At 43.6% G+C, this 15,053-nt stretch overlaps 2 protein-coding genes and 1 long non-coding RNA gene across 10 annotated transcripts in view; 2 read left to right on the top strand and 1 right to left on the bottom strand.

Annotated features, from left to right (window-relative positions):
- The window catches only part of LOC106577220 (zinc finger MIZ domain-containing protein 1), a 242,404-nt gene extending 238,573 nt beyond the window's left edge, over nt 1-3,831 (top strand). For all 7 annotated transcript variants that reach the window (XM_045700990.2, XM_045700993.2, XM_045700991.2 and 4 more), the window contains one exon: nt 168-3,831. In XM_045700990.2, the coding sequence (XP_045556946.2) occupies nt 168-275 (108 nt within the window). In that variant the 3' untranslated portion in view covers nt 276-3,831. The remainder of the gene's footprint in view (nt 1-167) is intronic.
- Nucleotides 1,439-6,638, bottom strand: LOC145861734 (uncharacterized). Its single transcript, XR_014381370.1, has 2 exons — nt 6,006-6,638; nt 1,439-4,667 (listed from the first exon to the last, which is right to left on the bottom strand). It is a non-coding gene; the product is annotated as an uncharacterized LOC145861734 (long non-coding RNA).
- Nucleotides 5,642-10,409, top strand: ppifa (peptidylprolyl isomerase Fa). Of its 2 annotated transcripts, XM_014154986.3 has the most exons (6): nt 5,644-5,877; nt 6,463-6,493; nt 6,633-6,721; nt 7,652-7,748; nt 9,517-9,592; nt 9,697-10,409. In XM_014154986.3, exons 1-6 carry the CDS (start codon nt 5,734-5,736, stop codon nt 9,830-9,832), a joined length of 573 nt encoding a protein of 190 aa, XP_014010461.1. In that variant the 5' UTR covers nt 5,644-5,733; the 3' UTR covers nt 9,833-10,409. The 2 variants fall into 2 exon arrangements, with proteins under 2 accessions (XP_014010462.2, XP_014010461.1); XM_014154987.3 differs by lacking the exons at nt 6,463-6,493; nt 6,633-6,721 and having other exon boundaries at nt 5,642-5,877.
- The last annotated feature ends 4,644 nt before the right edge of the window (nt 10,410-15,053 follow it).

The following is a 15,053-nucleotide window of genomic DNA, read 5'->3' as shown; positions in this document are numbered from 1 at the left end:
CCTCTCTCGCTCCATCTCCCTCTCTCAAACACTTTCTCACTCTCTCTCTCGCTCTCTCTCTCTTTCACTCTTTCTCTCTCGCTGTCTCTCTTCCTCTCTTTCCCTCCCTCACTCCCTCTTCCTCTCTTTCCCTCCCTCTCTCTCTCTTTCTCTCTCTCTCTCTACAGCTGCTTCCAGAGCTGGCCAACCCAGACGAGCTCCTGTCCTATCTGGATCCTCCAGACCTCCCCTCCAACAGCAACGATGACCTCCTCTCCCTCTTCGAGAACAATTAACCTTTCACCTCCCTCACCCCTCGAGCCAAACCCAAACCTCCTCTACAGACAGACACACACACCACAGGGTGTGTCCAACCAGCTGGACTCTCCATAGAGTCCATAGACACACCGTTGTCCTCATATGGACTGGTAGTGGGGACATCGTCAAGTGTCACACACACACACACACACACACACACACACACACACACACACACACACACACACACACACACACACACACACACACACACACACACACACACAAAGACGTGTAGGTGGCATAGGAGCAACGCTGAGGTCATCTGTCAGAACATGAGGTGATGATGAGGATGACAGGGAGTGGACACTGTGTGTGACAGAGTTAGGAAACAGGAAATGCACTCTTGACCTCACTTCCTCTTCCTCACACACACTCTTCCTCGTGTAAAGACTCTTTACACTGCTCCGCTGCGGAGCTCCTCCGGCCGACAACATCGACGGCCATGTCGGCTGTCTACCCCTTCAGTGATATTTTATCTCTTGTCTTTTCCAACTTAAACTGTGCAGCTAATAATCACGTTCTATGTGTATGACGTCACACAGGCTGAACTCTCTGTGTGAGCTTTTAGGGAAAAGTGTTGTAGCATTTTGTATCGTCCTTATTTTCCCCTTATACAAAAAAAAAGGAAAAAAATACATGACTAGGAAAGAAAAGTCATCTTCTTGTCCTAGCCAGTGTTTATATCTATCCTCTTTTGACGTGTGTTCTTCCAAGCTCTGACCCCCTGAGACCACAGCCTTTAACCCCATTCCTTTGACATACAGTGTGTTCTTATAACCTCTGACCTTTAGCTCATAGTGTGTATTTCCAACGGGACGTCCGTCATCACTGGGTACGTACCATCCAGTCTAACTGAAGCACAACCGACAGTGGGTCACACCACACCACATGGCAGGCAGAGCACAGAGGAGAGACCAAGGCCTGTGGATGAGGATCCTAACCCAGCTAGCTAGCTAGCCCACCCAGTCTACATAAGAATCAGCACTGTTAACTCTATTCAGTTTGTCTATCGCCCCCCTCCAATGTTGTTCAAGTTTCTCTTCCCTGGTGTTACAGTACAATGCCATATCGGACAGTGCGCTATGCAAAAATAAGTTTTACAAAAACATTTGTTTTGGCTCAGAAGTGTGTGTGTGTGTGTGTGTGTGTGTGTGTGTGTGTGTGTGTGTGTGTGTGTGTGTGTGTGTGTGTGTGTGTGTGTGTGTGTGTGTGTGTGTGTGTGTGTGTGTGTGTGTGTGTGTGTGTGTGTGTGTGCAAGAGAAAGAGTGAGGATGAGAGTGATAGAAAAAGAGAAGTAAACAGTCCGTCCCTATTTAGTCTATCATAGAGACACAGCTAGTGATGCAAAAGATAGTCGGCCATTCTAATAGAGCCAGATCCCTCTTTACCGGGAGTCTTCCTCTGTTCTACAGGCCTGCAATTGCTCCTGTAACCATACTGTGTGCTGTTAAGAAGTGCATGCGTGCCAATGGCCTTTGTTCTAGATTAGCCAGAAACATTCTAGCCATTGCATTGTTTTATCATGATTTTATTTGACATTTTCTTGCAAAGGAAGGATTTTGGCTAATGGTAATGTATTGTCCAGCTTTTTTCTTTTCATGTTTGTTTCATTTCTACTGTTCATTGGAAAATGGCCATGCGTGATGCATCACCAAAGTTATCCTACAGTTGGTAGGAGTTAGCTTGGACATCTACTATAATGTAAGAATAATATGGTCTAAGGCACTGCATCTCAGTGCTAGAGGCGTCACTACAGACCCTGGTTAGATTCCGGGGTGTATCACAACCGTCCGTGATTTGGAGTATCATAGGGCGGCTCACAATTGGCCCAGCGTCTTCCGGGTTAGGGTTTGGCCGGGGTAGGCCGTCATTGTAAATAAGAATTTGTTCTTAACTGACTTGCCTAGTTAAATAAAGGTTAAAAAATACATCAAAACCATACACTTAGGGAGCCCATCAAAAAGTGTTCTGAACAGATGTGTGGTTGCACTGCATTTCCTATGTCTTGTTACTGTTAAACTGTATTTTGTAAACTTTTGTTCAAAAGGAAGTACATCACACATGATCCCACAATGGTTTGTTTATAAAGACAATACTTTAAAATGGTTGCCATCCTGACAATATATGCTTTAAAAATGTTTGCTAATGTATTGGGGAAAAGTGGAGGAAAGTGACTTGAACCTCTATCATTTTTGTTTAAGTCAAGTCTAAATTGTAATACCCTCTGGAATTGAATGTGAGTTATTTTTTATTTTTGTGAATCCTGTTTTGTACAACACAAGATCATCATGCGTAAAATTCTATCCTTGTAGCATTTTTGATATTGTTCTCCTATTTTAAGTTATTTTCTGTAATTATTCAGTGACTGTGAGAATAATCATAATTTGGTTTACTTCAGATCATGTAGGCTACTAAATGAAATTGAAGACTTCTCAATCGGTGGATATTTTTAGGACTTAAGAATGATCCCCAACGCTGGTTGAATCACCTGAACACAACTGACCCTACGATATTTTAGGCTGTCTGTCTGTCTGTCTGTCTGTGTCTATGTCTGTTTGTTGAAGACAATGCACTGCCACAGTGAGGTATTTTAACTCCCCTGCCCTGTCTATCTGTAGATCTGTGTAGACATGATGCTGAAGTCTGGTCTATCAACATTACTCTCGATACGCCTTGTCCGAGGTTCAGGCTCCACACCAAACTGTAGATCTACAGTCAATGGACACATGTGGAGTGTGTTAGTTAGAGGGTGCAATGTATTTTCATTTAAAGAAAATGGGAGATGTGATCCCCTGCCCTCTGTATTCTGTCACTAAAATGCAGGAATAGGGGCTGGAGGGTCTCTGATGGATGCATGTACATAGTGTAAATGACAGATAGAGATACATTAACTTACAGAAATGTAGACATTTTCTCCACACGGGGCAATGATGCGCATTGTGTATTTAGAATTTGTAAAGTTTGCATCCTCCTGTCAGAAGAGACTGTTGAATTGTGGGAAATGGAGTTGTGTTTGATAGTCTGTACAGCCCTCTGTCTCCAACCACATGTTCATTCATGTAAGATACTTTATCTACTTCTCAAACATGGGGGTGTTGGAAAAGGAGAAAAAAAAGAAACCTTTGTTTCCCTTTGTGTAAAACTTCTGTGTATTTCTCTATTACTTGTGTACTTTATAAAGGTGCTACTACAACAACATAATAAAGATAATTTTGAGGAATAAATCGGGACGTGGGAACCATGAGTGGTTCCTAAAGATTGTTGATACCAAATTTACAGTTTGTACAATTTTGGCAAATTTACAGTTTTTACACAATTAGGCAAAAAATATTACTTCCAAGGTACAATCTGAAGTGATTGGCACACCAAGTGGCAGTTGTCTTTTTTGTTTTGTACATTCTGTGTACAGTCATTTCATATTCTAAACTGGTCAGAAAAAAATGAATTGTGATTTTTAGTCTTGCAAAACTGTATGTAGTTAGATGACGTGACATCCTAATATTTATCTAATAAATATGTATTCAGATGAAACTCGTGATCTTGGTTTTCTAATACATCTTAAGTTCTATGCCCTATGTAACTTTAACCGCATTAAATGCATCATCAACCACCAGACAAAATTACAGTGGAGGATGCTGGGTCTATCAAGACCAACTGACAGTCAAGTCAGTATAAAGACCCTTTATAACAATATGATAGTTATATAATAAGGCTCTCACAAGCAAAACACACATTACATGCATGCACTGTTTGAAATGACCCTAAAAAGGAAGAGGCTGTTTATAACACAGTCATTTAACTCGTCAAATGAAATGTATTTATATAGCCCTTCTTACATCAGCTGATATCTCAAAGTGCTCTACAGAAACCCAGCCTAAAACCCCAAACAGCAAGCAATGCAGGTGTAGAAGCACGGTGGCTAGGAAAAACTCCCTAGAAAGGCCAAAACCTAGGAAGAAACCTAGAGAGGAACCAGGCGATGAAGGGTGGCCAGTCCTCTTCTGGCTGTGCCGGGTGGAGATTATATCAGAACATGGCCAAGATGTTCAAATGTTCATAAATGACCAGCATGGTCAAATAATAATAATCACAGTAGTTGTCGAGGGTGCAACGGGTCAGCACCTCAGGAGTAAATGTCAGTTGGCTTTTCATAGCCGATCATTGACAGTATCTCTACCGCTCCTGCTGTCTCTGGAGAGTTGAAAACAGCAGGTCTGGGACAGGTAGCATGTCCGGTGAACAGGTAAGGGTTCCATAGCCACAGGCAGAACAGTTGAAACTGGAGTAGCAGCACGGCCAGGTGGACTGGGGACAGCAAGGAGTCATCAGACCAGGTAGTCCTGAGGCATGGTCCTAGGGCTCAGGTCCTCCGAAAGAGAGAGAGAAATAATTAGAGAGAGCATACTTAAATTCACACAGGACACCGGATAAGACAGGAGAAATACTCCAGATGTAACAGACTGACCCTAGCCCCCCGACACATAAACTACTGCAGCATAAATACTGAAGTCTGATGCAGACTGAGACAGGAGGGGTCAGGAGACACTGTGGCCCCATCCGATGATACCCCTGGACAGGGCCAAACAGGCAGGATATAACCCCACCCACTTTGCCAAAGCACAGCCCCCACACCACTAGAGGGATATCTTCAACCACCAATTTACCATCCTGAGACAAGGCTGAGTATAGCCCACAAAGATCTCTGCCACGGCACAACCCAAGGGGGGGCGCCAACCCAGACAGGAAGACCACGTCAGTGACTCAACCCACTCAAGTGACGCACCCCTCCTAGGGACGGCATGTATAAGCCCTGTATAAACTAAAGGGGGGTGGGGGGATTATCTATGATATAACATTGTATTAAGGTCATACCAAGGTTAATTTTATTTTTAAGACCCCTTGAAGTATAAAAAAAATGTATAAAACATTTATTTGACATGCATCTAGCTTAAACGGATGGAATTTGATGGGGATTGTTTTGTTATGCTAATTAGATGTATATATTGGGGCTTTGATGGGGGGCGGAATAAGACATTCTGATAATTACAATGAAAATACTATTTAATATTGTAGACAGAAATGTATTAATACTTTTCATGAACTAGCAGCGGTCTAAGTCACTGCATCTCAGTGCTAGAGGCGTCACTACAGACACCCTGGTTCGAATCCAGGCTGTATCACAACCGGCCGTGATTGTGTCCCATTGGGCAGCGCACATTTGGCCCAGTGTAGTCCTGGTTTGATCGGTGTAGGCCGTCATTGTAAATAAGAATTTGTTCTTAACTGACTTTCCTAGTTAAATAACGTTTAAATAAAAATACAAATCTGTTTATGTTCACAACGTCATCATTCTGTGTCGCTGTTGGGGTCTTAGAGACGTCATGTGTACACACACCCCCATCCTCAGAACTTAATGTTGACAACTATGCAAAGATGTTGCAAATGAAAAATCGTATCAAATATTGCTCTTTGGCAATTGCTGCGACCAGATTGTTTTCGTCTGGACCCGTCAAGAACCCAGTCGTGTATTTTGACATCGCAGCTGACAACGAACCTCTGGGACGAATCATCATAGAGGTAGCTTGCTAACTAACGTAGCTAGCTAGCGTAGATGCGGACCCGTAGCAAGCTAAATCTGCCATTAGCCAGCTAACGTTAGCTAAGCTAGCTACACAAAAGAACAGTAAAAAGGCAGATACACATACCTACATAGAATAACGCTATTTCTGCACAAGTTGACGGTTCATTTTACGCCATGTCCAGCAGAGCTTGCTTAGCTAGTTAAAATAGTTAGCTAGCTAGATAGGTAGCCATGCTTAGTTGTAGTAGCTAAGCCCATTCATTTGCAGTTGGTTTTAGCTACAGTCACACCCCTCTTTCTGCTCAAAGGTTAATGAACTGATTGGGTTGTTGATAAGATTGCTAGCTACGCTTGCTAAATGGCCAGTGTGTTCAACCAAGCATGTTCATGTAGAGAAAAGGGCAAAACTATCCAGTTAGCTTCTAGCAATAAAGGCTATTATCTAACTAGCTGGCTATCAATACATTGTTTAGCCATAGATAACGACAGACTAGAAATAATCATGGGAGCCAATCAATACATTAAACCTGCTTATCTACCTAACTAACCTGACATTGTCCTTTATTTACATTTTATTACAGTTGAATGCAGCTGCTGTGCCCAAAACAGCAGGTAAACATTGATTTGTGTTCTATAGAAATAGCCACTCAATGAGACTTACCTGGACAATGACAACAAATAAAATAGTGCACTGTATAACCTTACATTGTGTTTTACTTAGTAGTGAATTGATGTCGTTGTTTTCTGACAGAGAACTTTAGAGCATTGTGCACTGGGGAACATGGCTTTGGTTACAAAGGATCAGTGTTCCACAGAGTGATTCCTGAGTTCATGTGTCAGGTACTGTAGCCGGGTTTACCTTATCATAGAGCAGGGTTTCCCAAACTCGGTCCTGGGATCTTTCAAGAGTGCACATGTTTGTTTTTGCCCGAGCACTACTCACTCAGCTGATCCAAATAATCAACGCTTGATGATGAGTTAACTATTTGAATCAGTTGTGTAGTGCTAGTGCAAAAACCAAAACGTGCACCCATGGAAGACCCCAGGACTGAGTTTAGGAAACCTTGTCATAGAGAAACCTCTATTTCTATGTAAACAGTCTTGTTTGGCCATAGATCTGTGTTATATCAGTGTAACAACCTGTACAATATTATATATATGCTAATATGTAACTATGCTAACATAGTAACTAACAGACTAACATTAGAAAGGACATGCAGTTATGGAGTACAATAGGCTATCACGTTGACACTCTGTGTTCTGCAATAATTGAAATATTTTGGCCCCTCATTGAAATTGAATGTATCTCTACTGTAGCGACCCTGTGTTTATAAGCTCTGATATCGACTCTGCCACTGCAGAATGCTTTTGTGGCACAAGCGATGGCGCACAGGACTACGGGCCAGAAGGTTGAGGGTTTGCTGACCACTCCAGACAAGCTCACTCTCCCTGCCTGTTTCATTACACTGGTGTCAGACGTGATCGGACCTTGCCCCACAGATGTGCTAGGCCGGTGAGCGCGTTCCTGTAAGGTGTCGTCCTGTTAAGGCTAGCCCGAGGACATGCTCTTTGAAAGGAGGGAGTAGTGTAGTGATCCAGGGCTTTTGGCCAGAAAGTTGAGGGTTTACCAACCACTGCAGACAAGCTCACTCTTCCTGCCTGTTTAATTACACTACTATAAGTTGACAGCCCTTATGAAGGTTGTATTTATTTACAATGTTGTGTGGTGTTGTCTTAAAGTAAGAGCACTAACTCACTCTCTGTCCTCAGGGAGGAGATTTCACGCATCACAACGGGACTGGAGGCAAGTCCATATACGGGACCAAGTTCAAAGACGAGAACTTCAAACTGAAACACACTGGGCCAGGTATGTTGGATCACTAAACCAGCGAATTCCTCTGTCTGTCTGACCTCTGTTCCCTTAATCACACTTCAGGGCCAAACTGAGCTGTACCGGGCTGAGCTGTACCGGGCTGAGCTGTACGGGGTGAGCTGTACCGGGCTGAGCTTTACGGGGTGAGCTGTACCGGGCTGAGCTGTACCGGGCTGAGCTGTACAGGGCTGATCTAAACTGGGCTGATCTAAACTGGGCTGAGCTGTACTGGGCTAGCCTGGTTATGCATCCACCGTTGTTGTTGGAACCATGCTGGATAAATTAGGGGGAAAATGTAATAGAAGACAGTACACTATGGTTAGTTGACCCTAGTGTGTAAAACATGCGTTGAAGAGTTGTTGTAGGCACTCCACTAGATGGCGTTATTGACTACACAGACAGGTTATTTCAATACGTACAAATGACCTACTTTCCAAGCAAGTCAACATCCCATCTAGCATACATATTTTTATTTTACTAAACCTTAACCCCATGTTGATACATGGACACTTCTTCAGCTCAGGGTGTGTTCTCTTGCATAATGACAACCTGGAAATAGACCTTTACCCAATCCAGATGTGTTCTAGCTGCTGCTCTATGCCCTGCAGCCAGTTTACCCCACAGTGTTCCTATCGATTTATTATGTTAGAGTACTTGATCCACAGAAATAAAGTTTTGAGAAATGGAAGCCTTGATAGTCATGTTGTGTATATACACTGAACAAAAATATAAACGCAACATGTAAAGTGTTTGTCCCATGTTTCATGAGCTGAAATAAAAAAAATCCCAGACATTTTTAATATGCACCAAAAGCTTATTTCACTCAAATGTTCTCCTTTGCCAAGATAATCTGTCCACCTGACAGGTGTGGCATATCAAGAAGCTGATTAAACAGCATGATATTTACACAGGTGCACCTTGTGCTGAGGACAATAAAAGGGCACTTTAAAATGTGCAGTTTTGTCACACAACAGAATGCCACAGATGTCTCAAGTTTTGAGGGAGTGTGCAATTGGCACTCTGACTGCAGGAATGTCCACCAGAGCTGTTGCCAGGGAATGTATTGTTAATTTCTCTACCATAAGCTGCCTCCAATGTCGTTTTAGAGAATTTGGCAGTACGTCCAACCAGCCTCACAACCGCAGACCATGTGTAACCACGCCAGCCCTCCACATCCAGCTTCTTCACCTGTGGGATCATCTGAGGGATTGTCGGGGGGTGCTGAGGAGTATTTCTGTCTGTAATAGAGCCCTTTTGTGGAGAAAAACTAATTCTGATTGGCTGGGCCTGGCTCCCCAGTGGGTGGTTATTTTGCCCTCACAGACTCACCCATGACTGCTCCCCTTCCCAGTTATGAAAAATCCATAAATTAGGGCCTAATTAATTAATTGAAATTGACTGCTTTCCTTATATGAACTGTAACTCAGTAAAATCGTTGAAATTGTACAAATTACCTCGACTAACCTGTACCCCCGCACATTGACTCGGCACCGGTACCCCCGTATATAGCCTTGTTATTGTTATTTTATTGTGTTAGTTATTATAATCTATTTTTTATTTAGTAAATATTTTCTTAACTCTATTTATTGAACTGCATTGTTGGTTAAGGGCTTGTAACTAAGCATTTCACGGTTGTATTCGGCACATGTGACATACAATTTGTTTTGATGTTGCGTTTTATATTTTTGTTCAGTATACAATTGACAATGTACATAAATTAACTGGTACTATACTGCAAGCTCTGATGTTTCCATTGTTTTAGGTATCTTATCCATGGCAAATTCAGGGGCGAACACGAACGGTTCTCAGTTCTTCATCTGCACAGTTAAAACTGAATGGTAGGTTATGTTTTAGACACAGGTTAGACACACAGTTGTGTTTTAGAATAATTTCCATTTTGGTCAGCTTCACTGGTGACTGCATCTTTCTCTCTCCCTCTTAGGTTGAATGATAAACACGTGGTCTTTGGTCAGGTGAAGGAGGGCATGGAGGTAGTCTTCAAGATGGAATCCTTTGGTTGTCATGACGGTGGTGTGGTAAAGAAAATTGCCATCACGGACTGTGGGGAGATCAAGTAAAACACACACAGACAGACAGGTTGGAGAAGGTCACTATGGACAACGACTCTTGGAAACGTCCAATTTTGTAAAAGTGTTTTAGCTCTTCTGTTTTCCTCACCAAATTAAAGAATGACAACCACAAATACACCAGCTGTCTCTCATACATGTAGTCTCTTGTCAGCTGTCTCTCATACATGCAGTCTATTGTCAGCTGTCTCTCATACATGTAGTCTCTTGTCAGCTGTCTCTCATACATCTAATCTCATTGTCTTTGGACAATGTGTTCTCCCTTCACACACACACTTACTCTATAGCATTTATACTGTCTGTACTCATGACAACTTCTCATGTTCATAGCCTGTGCTTTATACATTCAAGAGTTGTTGTATGGAGAGGTTTGGACTTTGGAGTAATTCAACACTGGTACTAAGATACCTCTGAAATGGGTGCTTTTTATTCTAGATGTCACTAATATTTTTCTAAAGAAAATAATCTATAATCTATTTAAGGCATGTATGATGGACCCGACACCTATAGAATGTATAAAATAATGTTGTACATTTACTGCCAAATAAATCTATGTTTTTAGATTTTACTCTGTTGCTCAGTTTCATTGTGTCCTGCATGCCACCGTCACTAATTATTCCTGCTTTTAAGACTTCCTGGAACGGATCCCATGTCTTTTTTTAGACAGCCAGACCTCCACACAACTTCCTGTCCTTCAGAGCAGGATGTGACATCATACATTTGGCTTCTATTTGTCCATGAATCCCCCTATACTGGAATATCAACTGGTTCATCTCACTTGGCTAGGAACAAAGCTGTAAAGGTCAATTTACTGGAAATAAGGTACACTTCTACTGTAGAAATGCTTTAACTATTTGTGTTTTAGCTGCAGAAGTCAATCTACAGTTATACCGTATTAGTATACAGGAATCCAGTCAGTAAAGAATGCTACAATAACTAGTAGTGAATGAGCTATTAAGGTGTTCAGAATACAGATACAATATTTTATCAACTGTGTGGTGTCAACTATTTTCTCAAAACCAGTAACGTAAAGTATGACTTAAGTAGTTTTTTGGGGTATCTGTACTTTACTATTTATATTTTTGACAACTTTTACTTTTATTCCACTACATTCCTAAGGAAAATAACGGACTTTTTACTCCCATACATTTTCCCTGACGGCAAAAGTACTTGTTACATTGCGAATGCTCAGGCAGGGCAGCAACATGGTCCAATTCAAGCACCTATCAATATAACGTGTTGTCATCCCTACTGCCTCTGATCTGGCGGGCTCACTAAACACAAATACTGTGTTTGTAAATGTCTGACTGTCCCCAAATAAATAAAAAAAAACGGGAAAATCATGCCATCTGGTTTGCTTTATATAAGAAATTTGATGTATAGCTTTCACTTTTTACTTTTACTCCAGTGCATTCCTGAAGTAAATAATGTACATTTTACTCCTCACATTTTCCCTGACACACAAAAGTACTCGTTACATTTCGAATGCTTAAGCAGGACAGAATTATGGTACCTATCAATATAATGCTTTGTCATCCCTACTGTCTCTGATCTGGTGGACTCACAAAACACACCTACTGTGTTTGTAAATTATGTCTGAGTGTTGGAATGTGCCCCTTTCTGTCCGTAATAAAAAATTATACAAAAATAGTGCCGTCTAGTTTGCTTAATAAAAGGAATTTGATGTATAGTATTTACTTTTACTTTGTACTTTTACTCAAGTATAACAATTTAGTACTTTTTCTACCACTGTACTTAAGAACATTTACATTTACATTACATTTAAGTCATTTAGCAGACGCTCTTATCCAGAGCGACTTACAAAATGGTGCATTCACCTTATGATATCCAGTGGAACAACCACTTTACAATAGTGCATCTAAATCTTTTAAGGGGGGGGGGGGGGGGGGTTAGAAGGATTACTTTATCCTATCCTAGGTATTCCTTAAAGAGGTGGGGTTTCAGGTGTCTCCGGAAGGTGGTGATTGACTCCGCTGTCCTGGCGTCGTGAGGGAGCTTGTTCCACCATTGGGGTGCCAGAGCAGCGAACAGTTTTGACTGGGCTGAGCGGGAACTGTGCTTCCTCAGAGGTAGGGGGGCCAGCAGGCCAGTGGTGGATGAACGCAGTGCCCTTATTTGGGTGTAGGGCCTGATCAGAGCCTGAAGGTATGGAGGTGCCGTTCCCTTCACAGCTCCGTAGGCAATCACCATGGTCTTGTAGCGGATGCGAGCTTCAACTGGAAGCCAGTGGAGAGAGCAGAGGAGCGGGGTGACGTGAGAGAACTTGGGAAGGTTGAACACCAGACGGGCTGCGGCGTTCTGGATGAGTTGTAGGGGTTTAATGGCACAGGCAGGGAGCCCAGCCAACAGCGAGTTGCAGTAATCCAGACGGGAGATGACAAGTGCCTGGATTAGGACCTGCGCCGCTTCCTGTGTGAGGCAGGGTCGTACTCTGCGAATGTTGTAGAGCATGAACCTACAGGATCGGGTCACCGCCTTGATGTTAGTGGAGAACGACAGGGTGTTGTCCAGGATCACGCCAAGGTTCTTAGCACTCTGGGAGGAGGACACAAGGGAGTTGTCAACCGTGATGGCGAGATCATGGAACGGGCAGTCCTTCCCCGGGAGGAAGAGCAGCTCCGTCTTGCCGAGGTTCAGCTTGAGCTGGTGATCCGTCATCCACACTGATATGTCTGACAGACATGCAGAGATGCGATTCGCCGCCTGGTTATCAGAAGGGGGAAAGGAGAAGATTAATTGTGTGTCGTCTGCATAGCAATGATAGGAGAGACCATGTGAGGATATGACAGAGCCAAGTGACTTGGTGTATAGCGAGAATAGGAGAGGGCCTAGAACAGAGCCCTGGGGGACACCAGTGGTGAGAGCGCATGGTGCGGAGACAGATTCTCGCCACGCCACCTGGTAGGAGCGACCTGTCAGGTAGGACGCAATCCAAGCGTGGGCCGCGCCGGAGATGCCCAACTCGGAGAGGGTGGAGAGGAGGATCTGATGGTTCACAGTATCAAAGGCAGCAGATAGGTCTAGAAGGATGAGAGCAGAGGAGAGAGAGTTAGCTTTAGCAGTGCGGAGAGCCTCCGTGACACAGAGAAAAGCAGTCTCAGTTGAATGCCCAGTCTTGAAACCTGACTGATTAGGATCAAGAAGGTCATTCTGAGAGAGATAGCAGGAGAGCTGGCCAAGGACGGCACGTTCAAGAGTTTTGGAGAGAAAAGAAAGAAGGGATACTGGTCTGTAGTTGTTGACATCGGAGGGATCGAGTGTAGGTTTTTTCAGAAGGGGTGCAACTCTCGCTCTCTTGAAGACGGAAGGGACGTAGCCAGCGGTCAAGGATGAGTTGATGAGCGAGGTGAGGAAGGGGAGAAGGTCTCCGGAAATGGTCTGGAGAAGAGAGGAGGGGATAGGGTCAAGTGGGCAGGTTGTTGGGCGGCCGGCCGTCACAAGACGCGAGATTTCATCTGGAGAGAGAGGGGAGAAAGAGGTCAAAGCACAGGGTAGGGCAGTGTGAGCAGGACCAGCGGTGTCGTTTGACTTAGCAAACGAGGATCGGATATCGTCAACCTTCTTTTCAAAATGGTTGACGAAGTCATCCGCAGAGAGGGAGGAGGGGGGGGGGAGGGGGAGGAGGATTCAGGAGGGAGGAGAAGGTAGCAAAGAGCTTCCTAGGGTTAGAGGCAGATGCTTGGAATTTAGAGTGGTAGAAAGTGGCTTTAGCAGCAGAGACAGAAGAGGAGAATGTAGAGAGGAGTGAGTGAAAGGATGCCAGGTCCGCAGGGAGGCGAGTTTTCCTCCATTTCCGCTCGGCTGCCCGGAGCCTTGTTCTGTGAGCTCGTAGTGAGTCGTCGAGCCACGGAGCAGGAGTGGAGGACCGAGCCGGCCTGGAGGATAGGGGACAGAGAAAATCAAAGGATGCAGAAAGGGAGGAGAGGAGGGTTGAGGAGGCAGAATCAGGAGATAGGTTGGAGAAGGTTTGAGCAGAGGGAAGAGATGATAGGATGGAAGAGGAGAGAGTAGCGGGAGAGAGAGAGCGAAGGTTGGGACGGCGCAATACCATCCGAGTAGGGGCAGAGTGAGAAGTGTTGGATGAGAGCAAGACGGAAAAGGATACAAGGTAGTGGTTGGAGATTTGGAGGGGAGTTGCAATGAGATTAGTGGAAGAACAGCATCTAGTAAAGATGAGGTCAAGCGTATTGCCTGCCTTGTGAGTAGGGGGGGAAGGTGAGAGGGTGAGGTCAAAAGAGGAGAGGAGTGGAAAGAAGGAGGCAGAGAGGAATGAGTCAAAGGTAGACGTGGGGAGGTTAAAGTCACCCAGAACTGTGAGAGGTGAGCCATCCTCAGGAAAGGAACTTATCAAGGCGTCAAGCTCATTGATGAACTCTCCAAGGGAACCTGGAGGGCGATAAATGATAAGGATGTTAAGCTTGAAAGGGCTGGTAACTGTGACAGCATGGAATTCAAATGAGGAGATAGACAGATGGGTCAGGGGAGAAAGAGAGAATGTCCACTTGGGAGAGATGAGGATTCCAGTGCCACCACCCCGCTGGCTCGATGCTCTACTAGCTATTTAAAACCAGATACTTTGACTTTTACTCAAGTAGTATTTTACTGGGTAAGTTTCACTTTTACTTCAGTCATTCTGTTCTGTTAAGGTATCTTTACTTTTACTCAAGTATGACAATTGAGTACTTTTTCCACTGTCTTTACTTTTCCTTTACTTTTTCCACCACTGCCAAAAACCACATTTAGTTTTATGCACACCGCCAACTTTATTTTGTGTGAGTTCTTACCATGGAAATAGGATAGCATTTTTCCATTTCTATAATTCTAGTTACTGTATTTCTATGGTGCGGTTCTTCCTTCTATTGTAGTGATGTTGTCTTTATTGTAAACAGAACACATCTCCCCTGTTGAAATGCAGTGAGAGTGGCCAGACCAAAGCCTGAAGAACCAGAGACTAAGTGTCTGGGTGGTGGTGGTGCTTATTAAGCTAATAGTTTATGAAAGTAAATAATGAACCAAACATGAAAAAACTCCCCTGGCTCTTAAATAAAACCATATGCGCTCTGACCTTCCAACCATTTGTTTGAATTCTCCAGTTACATTGTTGCCATAGAGACACTTTAGCCCCAGTTCTGTGTTTGAGCTAGGGATGTTGTAACAAACTTGATATCATTTGGGTCCCCACCCTCTTGTG

The sequence above is a fragment of the Salmo salar genome, chromosome 18 (assembly GCF_965601325.2).
Source record: "Salmo salar chromosome 18, fSalSal1, whole genome shotgun sequence".
Classification (NCBI taxonomy): Eukaryota; Metazoa; Chordata; class Actinopteri; order Salmoniformes; family Salmonidae; genus Salmo; species Salmo salar.
The sequence above is the reverse complement of the archived record's forward strand: the minus strand, read 5'-3'. Positions and strand labels throughout refer to the sequence as shown.